The following is a 25,295-nucleotide window of genomic DNA, read 5'->3' as shown; positions in this document are numbered from 1 at the left end:
GCGCATTAACGTGTGGGTAACCTTTTTCGTTCTTACTGCTTTCCAGAGGGGTAAAAAAAAAAAAAGTATGAACAAGATACAGGATGCCAGTGTGGTGCTTGGTAACAAGTAAAAGGAGGTAAAAACCTCCCTACAGTAAGCATGACTTAAAATAGTGTACTACTGATAAAACAAGCAGATTAGTAGCCTATTCTAGCTCAGTCTTCTAGTAACTAAACTGTCTCATTTCATGACAGCACCACTGTGTTTTACACAAGCTGTAGGAGCACTTTCTGCAAAACCTTGTGCCTTAACTGCACACTGTACTATGAAAAGTCCAGGCAACTGCAGAAACACATTCAATACGTGAGTCCTCAGAATAAAATATTTTGTAGACCCATGTATTCTCTACATGCTACTGAGGTCCTATCCCATTGCTGATTCCCTTACACCAGTATATCCCTGAAGAATTAATCATGAAAAAGCCACCCATGTATTAAGAGCTCACAGACTGCTCAAAACACTGATGCTACTGCCTGCAGACACCACAGTGTGTATATGGAGTGATGTAAGACTTAAAGAGAACAGCCATATACTCATTGTAACCTGCTTTGAATTGCAACACATCAAAAGCTGACCTTGCACCACTGCTGAGTGAGGGGAGGGAGACTTCCACCTGATGGTAGACAAGGCAAGGTGTTCCCTGCCTATTCTGCATGGCAGTGACAATCATACTCTGCCACCAGACCTTTGACAGATCTGCATATAGTCCAGTTCAGGCATCACAAAGTAGCAGCCATAAAACCAGCAGAAATGTAAAACTATGATATCCCCACCCAAAAGCACTCCACACTCAAAGCCACCCTACAGTCTAGGACAGTAAACGAGAAGTTTGCAGACTACCTGTGTACCACAGGGCTCTAAAAAGATATGACCCTTCAGGAAGCATTTTATATTGAAACACTATAAATTAATGAGGCTGGCAGAAAACCTTTCCAGCCAGGTGACAGAGGTTTTGCTTCTAATTGCAGCCTCAGGTCACATATTGCAGACTTCCTTTTCACATGACCAAGGCCAAACACATAGAGCATTTTTTAACTCTTGGAGTATTCATGTGAGTAACCAGGTGATGCACCTAGAGAAGAGGCTATATACAGCTGGTGCTGTCAGCTGAAAACTCTTGATCTGTTAAACACATGCATCTAGCAGGCACGATGGCCTCTTTTTAAACAATCAAAACAAAAACCAGCCCAGCAAGTCTTTGAAGGTTAAGATACACTTGCACAAACCTTTAGTCTTATGTATGGTTTGACTAGATTATGGAAAGTGTAGTCTAAGTAGCTGTTGATGCTTACCTTTGCACTTTCTTTTTACATTTCAAAATGGCAGGTTTACCCAACAGATTTCCTCAAATCTACTAATACCACTAAACACATGGAATAAGTATTTTCTGCTTAACCCTGTTTAGCATATTTTGGGGCACGTAGAAACAAGAACCTAAACAAGCAGAAGCTGCACCTTCTAACAGTGCAAAAATCAAGCAAAACTTCAGGACAACAGAGTTTAACCAGATCTTTTACTTACAGAGTGTGAAAAGAAGGAAATTGAGGCAATAGAACTTCACCTTGTTAAAAAAGGATGATTTCAAAACAGGAATGAAGAATCCTTTTGCTGTGAAGTAGAAAATACTAAAACATAAGCAGGGAAGAACTGAACAAAGATACAAGAAATGTGGTTTTATCATGAAATCAGAATGACTAGGTTGCAAGACATCTCCAGTACCACCTCCTGCTCAGAGCATGTCCCATTAGATGCCCAGGCCTCCACCCCATAAGGAGGCATTCTTCAGGGAATTATAGTATCTATTTTCAAAGCCAAAGTGATTGTTACGAAACATAACTGGAACACACAGGCAAAGAAAGATTGGGCTGGTCAAAGTGAAACAATCTGCATTGTCTATAGTTAATCAAGTGTGTTGAGCTGGAATGGACTGACAGCTTCAGTCCAGCTTTGAACAGTCATAACTAACTACTTAATAAAGCTACAACTTACAGCTGCTGTTTGAACATGGCATCCTTTTGCCACTCTTGGGCCCAAGACAAAGAACAATTTTCTTCTGTCCTCTGAAAGGGAAGTTTCAACAGTTTGGAAGTGACAGCATTTAGGTTTGCTGCAGCATACGCTTGTGTACAACTGCAACTGCTGATTCACTGGCTTTCCCCTAAAGTCTTCTTTCAGGAAATACAGTTTCGAGCAACAAGCACACTTAGCAAATTTAGCAACATTAAATGACAAGCAATATCATATGTATTGAAGAGTTAGTTTGTGCTGATAACAATGCTAGAATAATGGCATGTGTAAGACATACCCAGCTTCGCTTTCCTGCTTGAAAGAGCGTATTTGATTCATTTTCAAAGGCAGAAATTTTTGTTATTTCCAGTAAAGGTCTAATAGCTTGAGCAATCCACCTGATCTTCCCCTGAAAGCAGAGCTTCCCTACAACATCAACCAGTTTCACTACTAGCATCATAATGTACATCAGGGCAAGTAGTTTTTACCAGCTGAACAGCCTCAGCTGAACTTCCTTGCTGAAATCAGCAATTTTAAGGTAATACCCAAATCTCCACAAATTATTTCAGATTACTGGGGGGAAGAAAGATGCACCTGCCTTTATTCCCCCCCCCTGCCCAACATTTTCTGATGCCTGTGTTTGTACCAATCAATGTAGGACATTTAAATACTAGCAGCTAAATATTAACCCTTTCTTCATTCCTTCTTGTTTAAAATACATATGCTCAAACACCAGAATTTTGATTCCCCTGCAGTAAGACCACTCACCCAGATAACACTAAAGTGATAGCAAATGCATATTTTCAAGTATTATCTATTTTCAGAGAGAGGAAAGGATCTTTTTGTTGTCCTACAGCAGAAATTACATTAGGAGAGTTACCTCATGAGTTTCCAATAATGGCAAGTGGATATTGAATTAAAATAAGAAGATGACCCAAAGTCTTGTCGTTCTGTTTTTAAAAGAATACCCCCAGCTAACAGAGTCACATTAGCTCCTGCAGCTATTCTGTTTTTCAGGAGAGGCACATGGTGGTGAAGTGTGCATGCATGTCTTGTGTCTCTCAAAAGAGCCAGGAATTTACCACTGTTGAATGCTACTGAATACGTATCATTGCTACTTGTGCACACCACCCATGCGGCTAAGCAGTATTCATTCCCTATGGCTAAGGTGTGAGTCTGTTCTGTTAAAATCAACTCAGTGCATTTCACTGTAATGAAAGATCACCAAAGAAAACCCATCCCTTTCAAAGTCATTTTTGAAAGAAAAAAGACTGCCTTTGGTATATGGAGGCATACAGAGTATCCAAGATTTTCCTGTTAAACTGATAATGCACAGTACTGTTTGAGCTGATGAGTAACAAACAGCACGTAGATCTATTTGGCAAGTGTCAGCTGCTCAACCACTCACCACTTCCACATTGCAGCTTTGTACTTTGCTCTTGATACCAAAAGCTTACCCTGATTTGAAGGGGCATTTACCACCAAACTAAAGCTCGACACGTGTGTCTCTCAATGAACAACACTGTTTTCAGGGAGACCATGCAAAAACATGTTGCCATTGCCACAGAAAGCTGTGTCTCATTCCACCAGCTACAAACACTGGCATTCCCCTTCATTTCAATAGTGTATGCTTTCATTTAATAGAAAGATCTACCACAGTTGTTTTCAAAGTGAATCGATAACACCTTTGAGTTTACTACTAGAAACCCACCTGTTTACTGAATGATGAATGATGTACTACTTATCTATAGGATGATGTACTTACGCTGATCTAAAAGTTGGGAAACATCCAAGGACCCTTATTGCTAACATGACAGTTGTACTAATTGCTAAGTCCTTGGATTTGTCATCTTTAAAAAGGCTATCTGGTCCTAAGTTCCTGTTGTTTATACAACGTGGCAAAGACAAGGACTTAAATCATGGTCACTCGTTTGGTGAGATATGTAAATGAGTTCCTGGAAAATTAATGAATATGTATGAGTTGCCTGTTTAAAGAGGGGACTCAAAAACCCCCTCTGTGTGCAGGACTTTGGTGGAGCGAACCCCCATGCACCCAGTGCTGCCAAATAAAGATAACCTCCGCTCACTCAAATACTGGTGACTGATTCTTTAAATCACTACAGCAATAAGACTGGTTATTTACTGCACAGCTAGCTGCATGTTGACTCCGGTAGCTTAGTTCCAGTCACCATAAGACTCAGCATTATTAGACCTGACACCAAGTTTACTTTAGCCATGTACATCACCCCTTATTAAATAGCATTACAAAAATATTGACCAACATACTCTTTAACAGCTTACCAGTAGTGTCACAAGCCTTCCATATTGTCTGATACTCATTTAGCACTTTTCAAAGTGTTTCACATGGTATTACACCCATAAGACAATGCTCTGCTAATCTGCATTTTTGCCAGAAACGTTCAGGCATTTTTAGATATTTCAGAACACACCAGTTCACCAGTCTGACTATACAGGGATCCAAAAGTTACTTGAACCTTTATGTGCATGTGAATGTTCAGTCAATTAATATCTTTAGCTTATTAAAGGGAAAGATGAGGGTAAACCATCTCAACTAAGTTCACTGTCTTTTAGGGGTACAGGTTTGAGAACCTTGAGAGGTTCAAGACCTCTACTAAGATTATGAGGACTACCTGTTAATGCTCTGACTAGATGGAGAAGAACACTTTTTAATTAGGAACATATGGCAGTCAGTGACCACAGCTTTCATGGATACAAAGACTTAAGTTTATCTTAAGTGCACACATGTATACAGCTTCAGATAAGCAGTCCAACAGAGTAACAAACAAGATCAGCTATCAATCAAGATAGTGCTAAATGATCTAGCCTTTCTTCACCCTGCTAGTCTCCATACTTCAGAAAGTACAAGTACAAGTAGCACAATCACTTAAGAAACTGAACCTAACTCAAGTAGCACAAAGAATTATTTCTGGAAAGAAACCAGAACCCAAGACAGAGCTGGGAAGACTGAAGTTGACAGAGCAGTAACAACTTAACACTTATGTACACTGAAGAGAAATAAGGCTTACTTGGTTATAGGAAATACTGTACTGCACAATTATAGGACAGGTAACCATCTGCAGATAGTCCTAGCAACTAATCAGATTTAATAGTTCAAGCTGAATAAATAAAAAAATCATGGTGTTGCAAAACAAGGTAGTCCACAAGACCCATAAAATTATCCTATATTCTATACAACATCTGTAGGATCCTCAGTAGGAATACTGACTCCAATTTTGATGCTGTACATCAAAGAAAGATGAGGGCTCAGTCTGGAAGAGAGCCATACAAAGTATCAGAGATTTGTAAAAGGCATCCACATGAACAACAATTGATGAACAGGCAGCTGTTCCATTTAACAGTAAGAGAGAAGAATTCTTACGTGTTGCAAAGCTGAAGAGAATAATGTCCTCTCCAGACTAACTCTAAGACTGTTCTATAAAGGAATACTCAGCTTTGCTGAAGATGGCAAGAAGAAATCCCTCAAACAGCAGAAAAAGGCTAAAATGGTTCCACAACCTTTTAACTGCTAGCAAGACTTAGCAGTTAAACTTATAATGAAACATGGCATCTAGTAAGGATGACTTCAGTTTGTATTAGGGGAAGAATTAGGATGAAATTTATGACTCTTCCTTCAAGAGGGCCCTTTGGTTTATTTCTCCTTCCTTATTTCAGATGTCACTGAAGAACAAAAAGAAAAAGCCAGTATTCAAAGGATCACTGAACTTGAAAAGCTAGACAAGGTGCTTGGACTTGAGACAGCTACATTGTTCTGTGTATATCCCACTTCAGTCTGATATTCAGGCCAAAATTCAAAATAAATAAGCTTATTACTGCAGAGTTCAGAAGACTATGCCTGCACTCATTTTCTTGTTTAGTTATCAGGGAGTATTTTTGCAAACACTTCAAATTCAGCTTTGAATGAACATACCAAATGTGAATACACAAGAACCTAAGTTAGGTATTTTATGTCAACATGCAATAGTAACCTAAGAGCAACAGGAGTACATCCAAGTTCCTGCATGAGCTTGAGCAACGGTTCATGGTTTTCCTAGTTTCAAACTAGTATATGATGTTTTTTGCAACACCTTTAAGCACGTGTCTCTACCACTCACCAGCTACCTGCCTACACATTTAAGTCTGTTAAACAGGTAACAACCTTTTACAGCTTAACACAGATCTGAGTGCTGTACTCTAGCCTCCTCTCAGGCAAGCTGCGCTGCTGCAAATGAATGCCTTGTAATGCCACAGTGAGAGTGGGCCACTAGGTTCTGGAGTGACATGCAGTATCACAGAAACTAACAGGGTATTTTATACAATCCAATCTGTCAGCATCAAACAAAAATTTAGACTTTGTTGATGTTCAGTTGTCTGATGCTCTACAGCACAAGGCAACCCAAATCAATTTCATAGGGAACAATAGCTGACAACAAGTCTAAGAAAGAAACTTGGGTTCCAACACTCAGGCCAGCAATATTAACAGCGGAAAAAGGAGGCTGCATCATCACTCTTACAATCCTCACTACGAACTTAATAAAACGAAATTTAAGTAACATTTACCTGCTGTCATACCTCCTGTGCTTTCCTTTGTCTGCCTATTGCCTCCACTTAAGCTAGTCTTATTTGTGAACGGGTATGGAGGGGAAGTACGGGCAGAGGAACAGGTGTTAGGATAAAAGGTCAAAAAAATGAACAGACTGGGGAGCCACATTCTTTTTCCTTTTCAGACCTCACCCACTGCTGCTGAGGAAGCACGCAATTTAAAAATCACACATTACTGAAACACCTAAACTCCAGGACAGGAAGTTGATTGAGAAATGTCAACAGACACTATTCCTGTTGCTCCCTCCTGTATGGTATGTCTGAAATTGCACTATTTGAAAGCTCTAATTTTACAATAATCAGCAAGATTGTATTTACAATTAGCATTCACTCATCAACATTAGAACAGATAGCATTTGCTAGAAATTACTTGACATGCCTAACTCAGCAATACAGTAAACTGGCACAAAACACATTTATAAAGGTCATAAAACATCAATGCAGACTTCTGAAGACCACTTGCACAATGCCTCATCATGCACTTAAACGTAGCCTACATAAACATCCCAACTACTAATTTCAGTGGCTCCATAAAAATATCCCAGCAAATAGGAAAATGAAGTTCAATGTACAAAGCTATTTAACAATGGCAGAAATTAGAAACTGAGACATACAATTTAAGTTGTTTGTTACATCAGTATGCTGAATCAAAAGGTTTCCATAACATCTCTACTCCACATATATTTTCCTATTCATTCTGAATTATCTTACTAATACTGGTTTCAGTCCAGACATACAATAGATTTGGAGCAATTTATTCGCATGTCTTTATTGGCCTTGTCAGTAAATTAGTTCAATCCTAGGGGAGGATTACAAAGGTACAGGAAAGGAGAAAACTACTCTGACTTCACAGAATGTTATAGCCCTTCTCACAATTGCTGAAAGCCTGTGGACAAGTTAAGTAGTAGTAGCACCCTTCTGTACTCTCCTGTTGATAACCAGAACTCTGTTTTTCACAAAATAAAACTCTGATAGTGGTTTCTGACCCAATTAACTGGTCAGAAAACTTTTGCTATGGCATCCATTGCTAATAAAATAGTAGTATGAAAAAGTTACATCCATCAGCATTTTTCAATGTTTCCTTAGCACAGCTACCTAAAAATCATCTCATAGATCAATATTTACATACAGTATTCAAAGAAAAGCTTGACTTAAAGTATTGTTAATGTGAAATTTCCTAAGACAAATATTAGGCTGAAGGAATGGGTAGATGCACTTCAGTCTCAGTCTGAAGGTGAAGTATCCCAATTACAGAACAAAACACAGGGAATGGAGATACTCTGGGTGCTTATCACCTAAAGTTTAAAGTGAAATTTAAGGTTTCCTCTGAGTTTGAAAAAAGTTACTCCTGCATAACCTCTTATACTTCAGTTCGTAAGAGAAGTAACACAAAGACAGAAGGCCAACTTTAATTTTAAGAAATACTTCAACATAGTACTGCAATATTTTAACAGATGCTTTTCATCCTGTTTACCCAGAAGCTGATTTGTATAACCAGATTTAGAACTGGAATAACTAGAACAGTTTGAGGGGGGTCCTTTAAGAGGACTCTGTGGGTATTTAAGATGCTTCTCAAGTGCACAACAATATGGTACTATGTAGCCATTGGGAGTTTTGCTTTTCTATGTTGTTGCATTCATGTTAGACTAGCAAAAGCCCAACTCTACTCCTTGTCCTCTCCTCACACCTACCTGGCTGCCCCTTCTGCTTCAACATCACAATTACTGTTAGCACTAAAATTTTCCAATGCCTAACAGCACATTCAGTAACTCCTTTAGAACAGTACATTAAGAGAAAACACAACATGTAGATGACCTTAAGGGTGAAATTAATGACGCTTAGTACTTTGTACATAAGGTAACTTAACTTTTTTAGGTTATGTGGTACCCCTTCCCCACATTTCATGAGGTTAACAAGCATTTTTTGAAAGTTTCAAGCTCACAGTGGTTTTTCTTTTGTTCCCCCCACCAACAGTAATCTAAAGTCCCCTTATTAACTACAATCAAAAATAAGCTGTTGAAAGTTTCCTCTGCAGTTTTCTAAGTGAATCTATGAACTAGGATCCACACTCAGAAAATAATTGTCTCAAAACTAAGTGTTGTGATTCTAGTTTACTTGTTTGGCAACTTAGCAATGTTTAATAAACAAAGTGAATCAACTGTTTTAATACTTACAGCTAAATTTGACTTCACCAGATTGCCAAATCCAGCATTTTGGTTTTTCAGTATCTTAACTAGATCTGTACTTAAATGCAAAAAAATGGGATGTGAAATGTCTGAGTTTGACAACTGATAAAATATACTAAAATTTGTTTCTTAAATTAGGAATTTCACAAAATTAGAATTATTTACAAGCTAAACTATCTTTGATACCTGAGGCTGCCACGCCCCCTTCTCCCAGCTATCTGGGGGAAAAAATTGCTAGAAAATAGATGTGCCACTGTTCCTAATGTTTTTATATAACCCTATTCTAAGTAGCTGATTTGTCCTTTCCCAGAGTCTGATCAACAGTAAAAACAAGGTAATCACTCCTTCAAGGCAGCCACTTGATGCCTTTCACAGGCTTTGAAATTCATGCCTCCTGCTCTAAGAGCTTGTTTATCTAGAGGATATACAAACATGTTGTACACTATCACTTCAAAAATGAAACAAAGCCTACCTACTTCTTACATGCCAAACTTGTTCGTTATCTAGACATCCCTGTGGAGAATGACCTTTTCCAGTTTGACACACTGAGGACAGGTATTGTAAGAAGTTCAGCAAGACTTAAAACAGTATTTCGGTTTGATAAAAAAAATTTTGAAAACCCAAGACTTAAACCACTGTCAGTTTATTTTGCTGAAGGGTCACAAAGTCAATGAACACATGCAGAAACTGTGTGGAAAAAATTAAAACCAAGATAGAACAAAATGGGACACAAGCTGATCCAGAGTTTCTCTTGAAACATTAATTTCTCAACAAATTCTCAACATGTTTTCAACTCAGGTGTTAGATTAACATTGCAAGAAATCATTATCTGGCCTTCAGGAGTTCAAATTTCCTCAAAATAACTTCAATCATCCAGATGGTTTTCACAGCAAACAGCAATTCACTCCCCTCAGTTACATACCTTGTAAGTTAACATACTGACTCTACCAGAGAAAAGGGTAAAGAATGAAAACTTTTGGATAAGTTTAATGTGTAAAGAAACACTTTCCACTTCAGTGAAAAAGTAAATCTTGTTTATTCATATACATGGCACACATTCATTTTATTTGTTAGAGCTATATGCTGCAGAAGTCCACTTTCTCTATACGTAAACCCAGATGTTTTCTTCACAGTACAGAACTAACAATATGTAAGCCAGTTTCTCTAATCCTGTTAAAAATTCCACACCATTTTCAAACCATGGTACAGACATGGAGTAAGTATTTCAATTTATTATTTAAGAGAACAGCTTTTCAAAAGCATCGGTACCTTGCTACCCATGCATCATCAATGTTTTTACACCGGAGAAGTGTAGAAACTTAATCTGGTCTTGAGTTCTTCAGCAATATATACTGCCATTAGATCTGTCTAAGAAAAGGTCATCAGCCATCCTAGACCTGACTATCTCCTAGGGTAGGAGAACAGAGAAGCTTCCCAACACAACTTTACAACCAGGTGTTTTACAGATAAATATCTGCTTAGTATATTTAATGAAATATTTAAGTAGAAGAAAGGACTCCTGGTTAGACATGAATTATTTCCTCATTTGCCCCACTGACAGTCTTATCGCCGTTCTAGAGTTTTCCCACTTTCATTTCAGTGAGGTTAATAAGCATTTTAGAAGCTGTACTTGAAACATTTAATTTAGTAAGCATTCAGGAACCTCAATAGAAAAGAAGGCTAATGCAATGATTAAAAAAGCAGCAGCAAATTCTAGGTTTTATGCTTGAACACTAGATGTTTTACATTTCTTGGCTACCAGCTACTCATTGGTGTTGCTAAGCAGAAGTTTTTCTAACTCTTCTCATATTATACTCAGATCTAATATCGAATTCATTAAATCACTGTTTTCTCTGTTCAGAGCACAATGAAAGCCACAGTTTCAGTCCATCTTTCATACTCTAAAGATAAACAACCTTGTGACATGCTACAGTAAGTCTCACAAACATATTTTTGTCAGCAAACAGCTTAAGCAGCCTATCAGAGCTACCAACCCAGTAAGCAACAAAGAGCTTCAAAAACAAACAAAAAAGTACTTCATACAGCAGTAGACCCAAGTTAATCATAATGACTGCTTAGTAAGACCAAATAATTTCCTCTCTCAATTTTATTCAAATTATTATGTGTCAGTTAAAGAACCTAGTTCTCAAAGGAAAAGAATTTTTATCTGGTGACAACAGCTTGTCAAGGAACTTTTGCTTGAGTTCTGGAAACCTGACCAGGAAAGTTCCTTCAGGAAATTTCAGAGTAAACAGACAAATCCGAACTTTTCAGTGAAATTGGATATTTTGCCTCAAAACCTCATCTTCTGCTCTTATTCAAGTGTTTAGATATAAAACTTCCACACAGGCTGAAAAAATCTAAAGGATGGGTGAAAAGTTAGCTAAAAGTAAGGATCACTGAAGTGTGGTGTTCATGCAAATTCAACTGAAAAATGGGATTAACTTCCCGACTCCAAGAAAACCTATTTTTCAGATCCTATCGATGTTATTAAGCAGCAATACATTTTCCTACAAATATATAGATTTTGTATAATATAATATAAGTTGTACAGAATATAGTATGTACCACTTGATTTGGAAAATATAGAAAGACATTTGAAGATACATTCTTTAAGAAACATTAACTGTAACTAGACTGAAAATTGTGTTTTGACATTTCTGTTTTATGGCTAATTACATCAAACACCTATTTATGTGCACACAGCACTTTTCCAAGGCTTCTGGTGATAACTCCTACGTATTTTAGTCAGAACAGTTAGAAGGAACAGCTGCACCTACAACCTGCAATATTCATCACACCAAGCCGCTACTGTATTAAGAAAACAACAGAATACTGCACTGGAAAAAAGTGCTAGTAACCAATAGTTTTCTGAGATTTAATGACATACTTTTAACTTGAGTCCAACCTATTGTTACAAGACTGCATTACTTTTGGCTCTTCTTGACTCATCTTGTCTTGATCATGGTATTTAGTTGCATACTACAAAGAATGCTTTTAAATAATGTATTGCTTTAACATATTAAATGGTTTGATGGTTTATTCAGAAGTGAGGTGCCGTAATATTTCCCTCTAAGAATGAAAACTGCTATTTGTCTTGAACACTGTAAACACTACAGAGTAAAAATGACTACACAACAAACTGGAAAATGTCAAATAGCCATGAAACTACAAACTATACATACTGAAAAAGCCAGATTCAGAACAGCCAAGTCCACTGTTATTACATTACAAACTGAACTATTTCTTGTCAGTTCAGAATATACAGAAATACTTTTATTTCCATTTCCTACTTGTAGACATACTTTTCTTCAGAGTATGTAACACTGCAGAACATAACTGACTTTTAGCAATAAGCAGAATGATAACGCTATTTAAATAATGAAAAAAGCACTCATTACCCCTGTCCTGATACTAACTCTAAGTGAATACTGAAAAAATTGGGTAGTGGAATTATCCAAGAAACCTCTCATTCCACTCCTTTCAACATCAAGACAGATCTGGCACAATTATTATTATTTTTTAAGAACCACCAAATTCCTGAAGTTTAAACCTGTTCCAAACTAAAGTCAAAGGAAGCTTTTTCTTTTAAGTGGAAAACTGCATAATTAATCAGGCATCTTCACAAAGAGAGGTTACTTTTGGAATGCTAGAACTTATGCCTCTCAACGATCATTAATCTGAAAAGGAGATTGAATAAGATACCTTTAGTTTACCAGTAATAACACACAGAAAAAGAAGATACCTCACAATAGAGGCAGGGAGAGGCAGTAACGCAGGAGAAGAAAATTCAGTGTTGACAAATACAAGATTTTTTTTTTGTAAGTGACAAAAACAATTCCAAGTTTACAAGTACAATGGCAATCTCTATTACCACGCAGTACTTCCAATTATAAATAGGCAGTTCCATAAAACTGTCAGCTCAGAATTCAGCAACAGTTAAGTACAGCCTTAAAACAGGGAAAGGAACAGCATGAAAAAGACTTGCCTTTGAGGTTGTGCAGAGCAGAGTTTATGACAGGATTTGGGTTTTCTTCCTCATTCATTCCTGCGTGGTAGCATGCAATGACTTAGCCCCCATTTCTGCATATCTGGACTTCAGGTTAAATTCTGCATTTCAACAGCTAAATCATTCACCAAACCTAGTCTGAATTTTAGCCCAGGGTTATCAAGTTCCATGTCCCCACAACCCTATACCTGAAGACCCCTGTGCTTGTAAAACAGTTGTTGCCAGCTCCATGGATGTGTAATCCAGCAACTTGTTCATTGTATCCTCTTGAGACATTTCTCTCAGGTATTGCAATAGCAAGAAATTACAGTGGTTTTGTCTTCAAAATACTCCATGGTTAACTTTGTATTTTCTCACTAGACTACAGAAAAGAATCCTGGTTTTGCAACTCAGTTTTGTTTTAATGTTACCTCTGCATCAAAACCAAGGCAAAATGCCAAGCTAGAAGGTTTAATACCCTAATTGAGATTTCTTTTCACAACACCATTATCAAAAGGCAGCACTTTAAATTTAAGAGCTTGTACTGCTTATTGTAAGAAATGCCCAATAAAAGTTAAAACTTCCTAATTATGCATAAAACTTATGTAAGCAGTATGTCAAGAAACTCATGGTAAAAATACATACATAGGCAACTAATTTAGTTCGTATTCCTGTAACACCTGTATAACCCAGATGCAGAAGTTGCATTGTGCCAGGTGTTGTAGTTAAACACCTTGAAGCAGTGTCTATCTTGTATCTGAAAACATAGTGGGTATTTTGTGCACTACATACTTTTAAAAATATCTGACCTTAGAGCCCTTTAGGTGAAATGAAAACAACAACTGAGTTCATTGCAAGACATAAGGAATAGATCAGCAAAACTGAAACAAAATGCTGATGAAGAATAGGGCCTTAAAAGACAAGGAGACAAAAGCCAGTAATTAGATACTGTAAAAGCAGCTAAATGATGAAAAGAGAAGCCTAAAACCAAAATGATAACCTAGGAGAGCTGACTCAGACTAAAAAATTTAACACCTAGGAAAGATAAGAAACAACTCAATAATGAGGGAAGATGGAAAAAAACTAAGAAGTCACTCAAACATAACGCAAGCTTTTCCTTTCTCAAGCTTGGGAGCTTCAGAAAGGTTCTCAGATGTTAGCTCCCAGTTCTCTGAACTCTCATCTATGAAGAGCAAGCAAATCAACTTCATTAAAACATTTAACATACAGCTTCAATCTTGCAGCTTTTACCTGCCATAAATACCTGGAATATTTTAATGACTGTACAGGGAAGCTTACAACTCTCAGCAAGCACCACCAGATCTAATGAGGGAGTGAGAAAGAATATCAGAATAAAACAAAACATACCTTGTGTTGTTCTATTGCATCTATCCACTGTTGTCTGTGGTCTGGGTCCTGAGCTCGGAGGTACCAAACACTATCGTTTACACTAATATCAAATCTGCATTCGTCAAAGTCATGGGGCTGTGACAGAAAAGAGTGTAAGAGTAGCTAAAATTAGCAACATAATCAGCAACACCTCACAGAACATTCTAACAATCTAAAACACTGCACTTAGAAAGTCTGGTCTATATTGCCTTGAATTCATCCTAGATTCTAAATGAGGGGTCCTCAAACTACAGCCCACGGGCCAGATACGGCCCCCCAGGGTCCTCAATCCAGCCCCTGGTATTTACAGACACCCCCCCACACCACCACCCCCCGCCGGGTGTTGGGAGGGGAAACCAAGCAGCCGCAGATGACTGCCTGCCACTGCATCCGTGCGCCGGCCCCCTGGTTAAACAGTTTGAGGAGCCCTGGTCTAACTGCTGGTTTATGTGGCTGTCTCAAATAATGAACATACACTCTTGTAATGAAAAATGCCTGTCTTCTGAAATAGAAATACCTGTTTAACACATTATTAAATAAAATTGTCACAAAAATGTTCCACACAACACTGACCAAAACTTCATATTTTGGAACCAATCCTTTAGCAATGTAACTATGAGACACAGCCAGGAAAATACACCTATGGTTTTGGTTTCAGCAGGAAAAAAGTTACTGCTATCAATATTGATTTTACAAGGAAGAAATACATACATTGTAGCAAAAAGCATCAGGACAGAACCATAAACGCAGACTACCGCAAAATGACAAGGAAAAGTAGGGACTAAAGGAAGCTGTGGTACCCACTGCCTCAAGTGTTTTCACCACATAAGGCAGAATTGCCAGAAATTAGAAGCAGAATTCCAGCACTCCCACCCACCCTGCACCAAACCCTTCAAAAACATTCTTAAACATAACACAGATATACCTGAATACCTTTTCCAATTTTAATATGAAGAAAAATTATATACGCAAATAACCATAGGAAGCCAACAGGCTCTAAGGTTAAGGCAAATTACACGATCTGAAGGACCTCAAATATTGATTCCAGATGTTATAGATAAGTCTATACATGTCAGTATTATCCTTCACAATGCAAGAACCAGCCTGAATACACTCATCTTGCAGACAACCAAAGCACCATGTATCACTTGTAAAACACTTCACAAAAGAAAACCTGAAAATAAGTCTCATTTTGTCAGGCACAACGGTCCAGTGTCAGTGAAAATTATTTTCAAAGCATCTAGAAATCTGAAGTTACTTACACATAACACACTTTCTTGTTTAAATATACTAAGGAAGAAGAAAAGCACAACAGAAGTCAAACTACCCAATAAAAAATGAGCAAGGAAATTTAACAAAGTACACGAATATTCACGTTTTTTTAAAAGCTTCACATATTTGGTCAAGCATCTAGACCTAAGTTCAATTTAAAGAAATTTAAATCTCCCATAGAAAAAAAAAACCAACAGACAAAACTGAGTCAAACAACTGCAGCTACTAATAACTTAATACCTGACCATCTCAACTTAAATTCAAACAACTCTCAGAAGTGGTTCTATGCACTACTTTGTCTTCACTGAACTGCAGAGCAGAGGTATGGAAGAAGGGACATGTGGTGACTTGACCCTGGTTTGATGCTAGGTGCCCACCAAATCTGCTCTCACTTCCCTTCTCAGCTGGACAGGGGAGAGAAAATTTAACAAAAAGCTCATGGGTCAAGATGAGGACTAGGAGATAGCATTCACCAATTACCATCACAGGTAAAACAGGCTCATCTTGGGGAAATTAATTTACTTTACTGCCAATCTAGGACAGAGTAAGATGAGAAATAAAAACAAAACTAAAGGCACCTCCCACCCACCCCTTTCTCCCCAGGCTCAGCTTCACCCTCGATTTTCTCTACATCCTCCTGAGCAAGGGGCAGGGAAGGGGGGCTGTGGTCAGTTCGCCCTGCGTTTCTTCTGCCACTCCTTCTGCCTCACATTCATCCCCTGCTCCAGTGTCAGGTCCCTCTTAAAGGAGACAGACCCCCCCATGAACTCTTCCAACATGGGTCCTTCCCACAGGTTGCAGTTCTTCATGAACTGCTCCAGCATGAGTCCTCTGCAGGGTCACAGATCATGCCGGCAAACCTGCACTCCTCTCTCCATCAGTCCATAGGTCAATCCAGGACCCTGCTCCAGCATGGGCTTCCCACAGGCTCACAGCCTCCTTTGGGCAGATCCACCTGCTCTGGCATGGGGCCCTCCACATCTCCAGGGCGCTATCTCCTCCACTGTGGGTCTCCAAGGGGGAATCTGTTTCACCATGGTCTTCAGCATGAGCTGCAGGGGAATCTCTGCTCCAACACCTGGAGCCCCTCCTCCCCCTCCTTCTTCACTGACTTTGGTGTCTGCAGCATTGTTGTTCTCACATATTCTCACTCTTCTCTCCCAGCTGCTGTTGCACAGCAGTTTTAACTCTTTCTTCAGTATGTTATCACAGAGGTGCTACCATCATCACCGATTAGCTCAGCTTTGGCCACCGGTGGGTCCAGACAGAACTGGCACTGTCAAATACAGGGGCAGCTTGTAGCATCTTTTCACACAAGCCACCTCTGTATCCCCCCTGCTACCAAAACCTTGTCATGTAAAGCCAGTACAGGAGATCAGGTCTTCTAGTCCAGGCCCCTCTTCTTCAAACTGCATTTGCTACATTATTATTACTATGAGAAAGACATTTGTCTGTTCTAGGGTAGTTTATCTGTTCTAGTAGTATCTAGAACAGCTTATATGCCTGTTCCCAGCCACTCACCTGCCAGGCCTTCCTTTAGCCACATGGTGGGGGACATGCATCTACGACAATGGAAGATTCTCTCCAAAAACAACCCAAAATGCAGGTGTGCAACAGCTATCAAAGCTTTTCCTAACATGATAGCATTTCTCATCTCAATCCCCCCCTCCCTCTGAAGCCCTTTAGGATGAGTTGAAAGCAGTTACATGCTATGCAGCTAGAAAGACTTGTTAAAACCAATCTTAAACACCTGCAGTAGTGCTGTTTCCATACACAACTTACTCCAGTGCACAAGCATCCATGCTTTTTTTTCACCCCTGCATCTTTAACTAAGAAGATTAAAAATCTTCTAATGTGATTTAAGACCATCACCTCTCTGCCCTTTTCAAAGGCAGGTTTATGTATTCCCTTTCTTTGCACAGCAAGTTTTAACGTTTAGAAATCTACGCCTTGCTGCTAAGACAGGGAAGGGAAATGTTTTCCTTGAGGTCTAGCTAAAACCTTTAAACACTTTTCTGGGTCATTCACTGCATACACTTCTGCATTACCTGTAGTTAAAGAAACTAGGCCACATAAACAGGCCTAGGGTTTTACTTCGCTCATTGTGCAGTTCCATGTTACAAAGAAGCCAGCTGATCAGGTGGTCCAGTTAGAGAAGCTGCTTGAAGATGAACAAATCTTGTATCACCTGACTAAGTTCCTTGTTAGTACATATTTTTTAACAGACATGTTACCTATTTACCATCTTACAGTACTTAACTGCCCCTTTTCCATATTTTTTGGCCACTGAAATCAGACCCATTTTTGTCCCCCTTTTCCTTTTTTTTTTTGAAGACAGGTCACACCATAATAATACAATAATTAATTTATTTAAAAAATTAAAGGAAATATGTAAATTTCTATAATGAAAAAGAAGAAAATTTGAAAAACAGAGGATATTGATCCTTGCAAACAGTTAACCAGGCATGGCTTTGGGAGAAGGAACAGACACCATAAATACATCAAGCTAAGTAGTAACAAGGTAAGCTAAAGGATAACCAAACGGTTAACAAGACCAAACAGAAAATTACTTGAACCATGTGAACTATCATAATTTGCTTGGGAGTGGATGTTTTATTATGCTAAAAAAGCCCACTCCCCACAGAATATGCATGATGAAAAGAAAAAATACTGTACCTTTAAATGGAGACGAGGCTCGCAAGAACCAGTAAGAATTAGTTATTAAAAAATAACTAAACCTAATTATAAACATTTGTTCAAAGTGTATAAAATGCTTTACTATGTGTTAAGAGGTGTGCTAGCTTTGTGGATTTACTACCTAGCACCCAGGTCTGCACAGACATGCAATAAATAAGTACCTTGACTGTGTGTGGATTGGCTCTTGCACACTAGGTGAATAACCCAGACTGGGCTAACAACAAGAATGCTGAATTAACTGAAAATGAAAGCCAAGTTCCCTAATACACATTTTACCAAGAGCAAATAACACTCCTGAATCACATGTGACCTGTTCTTTCCTTAACACAGAATAAATCAAGTTACTGTTGAATAACCCTCTTCTCAACCAGGAATGACTTCACATTTCATCTTCATTGATAGCTTGGTAGACTTAAGTATGTAACCTTTTGGTATCGTTACATTTTCCTCCCTACTGAGCTGTGAACAAACTTCCTTGATTTCTCCCTTGGTATAAATGCTTTTACCCTTTTCTGTAGCTGCATCTAACAGTCCACAAAGCATCATTCACCACTTCTCAGGTGGGTCCTTTACTCTTCCAACATCCTCTTCAGACTACTTACACTTGCTGGAAGTTTTTCCCTTTCTCTTCGCTTTCTTCCTGTTGATCCCTACACATTTCATTGATATCTCCTGTTTTGCTTAGGTTTCCTGTTTCTAGTCTAGTGCTGACTTTCCTCCTTATGCTTAGAAGCGATTATAAAACAGTACAGTTCTTAGTCAACTGCCTGACAAGACACTGGAGGGTGAATAGGGATTTTTGCCTGTAACGAGCTATAGACCTGTGCTGAAGCCAGGATATGTCCTACTGCCCTTTCTCAAGGAAGATAAGGCAATAAAGAGGAATGTTTTAGTCATGCAGAGAAGCAGGAATCAAGTAGCAGTTCACCATCTACTCTCAGGACCTGAAATTGGGGAACTTCAGCTGCTTTTTCCAAACACCCCCACCCCACAGCAGCCTCAAGCAGCACACACATGAATTCAGAGGGCACTGGGGAACAAAACCCAGGCTGACACAATACTGAGTAGGAGCACAAGAAAACCTTTATAGCATTTTAAAAGCTGAGCTGGGCAGACTTTAACAGTCTGTGGCAGAGGCAGTCTGTGTGTGCATCAAGGCCTCCTTTTAGAGCCAAAATTAAAAAACCAAAAAATATCCCAAACAGCCAAGTCATAATTCCATGCAAGAATACTCTGCAAGAAATAGGCCTCCAGCATCTCTGAACACCCTTTCTGCATGCCTCCTAAGCTTTCTTCTGAGGGAAGCAGCTGCAGAGAAATAAAGGCAATTGCCAGTATTCAAGTGTCCCCGATCTTTCTGTACAAAACCAATTGATACTACCTCTTAAATTCTAAACAAGCAAGAACAGTTTACATGAAGAAACATTTACTTGGCTACAGTTACTGAGGAAGTCCATAGGCAGCTCTGGTCTCATGAGTCATAGCTGACTATTGCCACAAAGTCCTTCCTGCTATACAGCTCACAAGACCAAGGTACTCACAGAACAAGCTTCAGAACAGCATCTGCTTGAAAAATATTGGTTCAAGTGCTTAAGTCAAATCAGACAGAGAAGTGTGTTTTTATATACTTCATAACCTTTGAGAGTACCCCATGTGGAAAAATAAATACTTGAACAAAGAAACTTTTGCTTGCTTTCTAACTACTCTAAATACTGTTCCTCCTTTTCCCTACAGAAGCAAACCAGAGCAGTTCATGGTAGATCCAGCTCAAGTTTGCACATCACAACTCTTAGAAGTGTCCTTGTGCTGCTATTCCCATTGCAGAGCTAAAACTTATCTACAGTGATTTTATTTTAAGGTTTCAAAGGTTTTCATATTAAGAAAATATCAAGGGCGGCACTAGGACACAAGACCAATGACAGAGGCCTACAGAAAATGAGAACTACCATCCTTCAGTTCTCAGACACGAATGTCACTAGCATAAATGTGACAGAGGTTGTTAGCTAGCCTAGCTCCGCAGTTCTCAGTTATTAACTGAACAATACCATATACTGCTACGAAGGTAACTGCTCTTTACAAATACACAGTAGTAACATATTAACTGAGTGAAGACAAACATTGAACTTTAACTAATCCAGCAGTATAAAGCTATTTATCCATGAAGCTTTGACATAGCAGTTTTATGTTACTTTTGTGATACCAGTAAGTCTTTTTTCACAGAAGATTAAGAAAAATTTAGTGTAGCTGCACAATGATTTTGCCTATGGCTAAATGTGAAAACCTGTTCAGCTACCGAAAATAATCCCTGAATGTCTAAATTCCAGCTGTATTTAAGCCAGATTTCACAAAACCTCTAATGCTAATTCTCATTCATCCTGCTACAGCACTACATTATTTACTTTTCTGCCATAAAATCTTGTAACAATTAGATCATAAAAGTAATTTTACAATGAAGGCAAATAATTAAGTACTACCTGGTTTATTCCCTCTAATAAAACTATTGCAAAATTCTGAGTAATCATTGCTTTGGAAAAGGCATTTTGTGAAGTGATGCATTTTGGTTTACTTAATTAGGTTTTAGAAAATTCTTTTAAGAGAAAAAGCTTGAATGATCTGAATTCCTCTGATGATTAGTTAGCTTTCAGTCATTAGTGAAGACTTTAGTAATAGCTTTAAGTTAAAACATGAAACTTGACATTTCTTCCTCTTACTGCAGCTCAAAACAATTTTACAGAACTTCTCATTCTCTTCTCTAGGTAGGCTTGATGATGGTGTCAGTCAAAAGGTACTTAACTGAAAACTGAGAAAATTAATTTTTTATAATCAAACTGGAAGTTTTTTCTTAGAAAATGGTCTAAACTTACATGCCTTAGATCAGAATATCTAAAGCTATAAAAAAAGTAATTCTCAGCTTTTAAAAAAATGCCCTATATAAACAAAACTGACTTAATATAAGACTATTTTTCCTACATAAATGCAAAGCGTTTTGCATATATTCCACTGATGTAAATGCTCTAACCCATTGTTACAGATTTTCCTTCCCCCCCCCCCCCCCTCAATTAGGATATGTGTAAAGACAAGCCACCAAAATCACTTTTCCACTCAGAATACAAGTTGCTGCATTCTGCCCTTCGCTTCATCTGATGGGACAGTACCAGAATACCACTTTGCAAGTCTGATGTTTAGCTGCAAGAATCTTCACATTCACATGCTTGAAAAATATTTTAAAGGCAGCAGTCTCCACCAACTGCAACCTCTTACAAAAGTGGACACTAAAAGTTTTATCCTGGAAAACGACAGGCAGGCCAGGCTATCGTAACCAACGTTTGCCAGCTCAGAGTTGAATACGATATCTTTTCGCACATGAATAGTTTCACTTTCCTACAACACAAGGTACAATTTATCCACTGGTTTGTGGATTAGTGTTTCCACCATCCCCATGGAATTCAGGAAAAAATGTCCCTTCTGCACCACTCTGCAACTTCCTGAAATTCTCCAGTTACACAGCACCTGAACAAACTACCTCTTCCCTCCACAACGAAAATGTTCCAAGCAGTTACCACATAACAAAATCTACAGATCTGCCTGTATGTTCTCATAGGTCATTCAACAGGTTCTGGACCTGGATATATTCATGCAAATGCCCAAAAAATCCCTCTATCCTCTCTAGTTTCCAGCAGGAAATCCAGAAGATCGTTCCAGGACAATATGTACAGGACAAAAAAGGATAGAGGTGCACAAACTATCCTCAGAATATGCTAAATTGCATCTGTAACATCGTATTACTTTTAAAACAAACAGAAGTTCAAGAGAGGACTGTGTTCACACACAAGCAAGCAAACCTCCTCAAAATAGGAAGCAGCCAACTGGAAAAAGGGAGAGATGTGTATTTCCTAATTTAGAAAGTAATGGACAAAACCACCATCACATGTTAAACAGAAGGTGTAATATCTTACATTATGTGCTACAGAAATACAATACTAAGGACCTTAAAAAGTAGCTTACCTGATGCAACAGAAAAAGGGGAAGCCAGTGAAAAGAATGTAACGTTAACAGGTAAAACCAAAATAAAATTAAAAAACCCTCTTCATCATTTTCAGTAAGCTAAGAAAAACATTGCATTTATTGAGAAGTGACATTAACAGCGTGCATTTTGACTGTGGGAGCAAATAAAAAGAACCTCCCTGACGACAGGAAGGAAAAGTTATATGACCATTTTCTATATGTACTTACGTTGAAGTGCTAACAACCCCCCAAAGTTTACTTAAGATTTGTGCTGTACAGTTGAAGGAATTAATTTTCAAAGTACAGACAATTACTTCATTTCATCTCCCATGTAAAACCAGCTTGGAATTGGCAAAGGCTGTGATTTTTCAGCTAGGAAAAAAGCAAGTGAAAAACCTCAGCCAAGTTTCAAAAAGTGCACATCTTAAAATAATTTTTCTGAAGCATTTAATCCACAACAGATCCAAACTGCAGAGAAGTTATGTCCCCTCCCTACAAAATTCAAAATAGCTGAAAACATGCTAATGTAAGAAAAAACATTGAATGGAACAGATAGTAAAATAAAGTACCACAGATTATTGTAAAGTTGTATTCCTGTGAATAGTACTTAAAATCAAAGGAAAACTCCTCAATCAGCTGAATCAACGAATGTGTGTTTTACCAATGACTACTACGTTTGGCTAAAAATTTAATCACATACAATAGGTCTAAAAACATGTCTTCTGTGCCCTATTGAATACTACAGAGAAGTATTTAGTCGGGTTAGTGTATTTCTTTCTGGAGTCACTGGTCATTTTTTAGAATACTGCCTGAACACTGGCACTCCAAATAGTCTGTTCCTCCTTGTACTCTTCCATGACATTATTTACTCTGAATGGGCATCATCACTGTATTTTCCATTAGAGATTTCTTCCCTTCCCAGAGTTTGAGTACATGCAGCATTCTATTCCCTCAACTTTTGAGAGAATCCTTGTCCCTTCCTACCCTTTCAAACACATACATTAATCACAAGCTATGTCTATAATGACTCTCTAGATGAATGTGGTAGCTTAACCCTGACTGGCTGCCAGACTCCCCATTCAGTCAATCTCCCTCCTCAGCTGTACAAGGGGAGAAAAGATGAAAAATTCATGGGTCCAGATAGACAGGGAGATCACTTACCTACTGCCATCATGGGCAAAACAGACTTGACTTGCTGAAAATTAATTTAATTCATTGCCAGTTAGAGTTGGATGGTGAGAAACACAGACAAAACTAAAAACACAGGCATAGATGGATAAGGAATGAGGGCTGCACTTAGTTTGTAACACAGACACCTCTGCTCCTTCCTTAGATGCTTCCACTTCTCCAGCATGGATCTTCTCCATGGACTGCAGCATCCTTCAGGGTAAACCTGCTCCAGTGTGTATCTCCACAGGCTGCAGCCTCATTCAGGACATATCCAGCTGCTATGGTAGAGTCCTCCACAGTCTGCAGGGTGGACATCTGGTCTGGTGTGGTCCACCTCCACAGGCTGCAGAAAAATGTGTGCTGTGCAGCACTCTCCTCCACAGGCTGCACAGGATCTCTGCTCCACACATGGAGCACCGTCTCCCTGCTCCTCCTGCTCTCACCTCAGCACTTGCAGGGCTGTTTCTCAATTTTTTTGTCACTTCTCTCTTTCCCACACACTGCTGAGCAGCATTTTTACCCTTTAACTATGTTTACCTCAAGATGCCATCATGGTGGCTGAGGGGCTCAGCTGTGCCCTTGTGCCCTGCTGCAGGTCTGCTGAAGCCAGCTGAAACCATGTCCAGTGCAGGGCAATCTGGCCTCTCCTCACAGAGGCCTCCCAGCAGCCCCCACCCAGTATAATTATAAAATTATAGAAGTCCATCAAGATCCTTTTATCTCTACGTTTTAAGACTCTTGGCTTTAAAAGTATAAACATTAAAGTTACTAGTCTCATTAATTTTGCAAATGGTTTTTTGGATACCATTAACTATTCTAGATCTAACTCTCATGGTGAAGCAACTTGAACAATTAAATATAACACTTTCTCTATAATACATGTTAATAGAAATGTATGACAACCAAAGAGATGTTGCAAGTTCTAATTCACTTTATTTGTAATACTTCCCACCCACCCCACAAAACCCAAGTAGATCCACAAACCTGGGTAATTAGGATCTGCCAAAATTCACAAGACAAGACAAAATTTTGGTTTGTTTTTCATGAGTTCCATTCCCAGGCAAAACATGATAGAAACATTGGATTAGGAAGCACTGCCTTCCCTTGCTGTTACTCTTAAACAAGAGCCACCTACTTTTTAGTTACATCAGCTGGCTGTGGTGGTGTTTGTTTCTTTTACAGGCTATGGGAAAATATTGCAAACAAGCAAGTAAGCAAGACAGCTTTATGCTTACTGAAACAGTGATGACCTTTTTAGGTAGCAAAACATGTGACAATTAGTTTGCTCATTACTACACTAAACAGAAAACTCTCTCATAATGCTACACTTACACATGTAGAAAAATCTTATCAAGAAAAGCCTATTAGATATTTTATGATCTTTGGTACTACACAAATATTTCACCTCAGGCCTTGAGTTAGGATATTTGCTTTTCAAAATGCCTTTCAGCACTGCTTTGCCTTTTAAATAATAAACTTACTTTTCCAAAACCGAGCTAAAATAGATGCCTACTGCACCCATGAAAGCAGAAGCATTTAAGTGGAATTTAATATTAGCTTGTTAGTATGCTATGCAAACTTTAAAACTAGCTTAGTTTAATCCATTGCAAAGAAGCTCTCTCATCAGAGAATCACCTTTTTAGGTCTGGAACAAGCATATATTGTATGTGTAACTTTAGCACTAAAACCACATTTAAAATTTGAAACCTACAGCTCTCAAGAGCAAACCTGGCAGTCTGTTTTTTTGCATGTCAGCAGAGAGGTTCACATGCTGGAGTGATTGTATAAAAATAATGTTCAGATTCTTCTGGGGGGAATCAACTTATCCTACAGTCTTAGAGTACCCAATCTGTTAATATTTTATCCAATTATTTCCCTGTTAATTAATTAATGTGGAATTACTACGTAGTATCAAGTCA

At 38.5% G+C, this 25,295-nt stretch overlaps 1 protein-coding gene across 3 annotated transcripts in view; it reads right to left on the bottom strand.

Moving 5' to 3' along the window:
• CERT1 (ceramide transporter 1) overlaps nt 1-25,295 on the bottom strand; it is a 79,361-nt gene that overhangs the window by 40,791 nt on the left and 13,275 nt on the right. For 2 of the 3 annotated variants that reach the window (XM_080373290.1, XM_080373291.1), the window contains exon 3: nt 14,212-14,328. The exons of the other annotated variant lie outside the window; for it this stretch is intronic. In XM_080373290.1, the coding sequence (XP_080229416.1) occupies nt 14,212-14,328 (117 nt within the window). The remainder of the gene's footprint in view (nt 1-14,211; nt 14,329-25,295) is intronic. 3 annotated transcript variants of the gene reach the window in all.

Source organism: Falco punctatus, assembly GCF_963210335.1.
Source record: "Falco punctatus genome assembly, chromosome: Z".
Taxonomy (NCBI): domain Eukaryota; kingdom Metazoa; phylum Chordata; class Aves; order Falconiformes; family Falconidae; genus Falco; species Falco punctatus.
The sequence above is the reverse complement of the archived record's forward strand: the minus strand, read 5'-3'. Positions and strand labels throughout refer to the sequence as shown.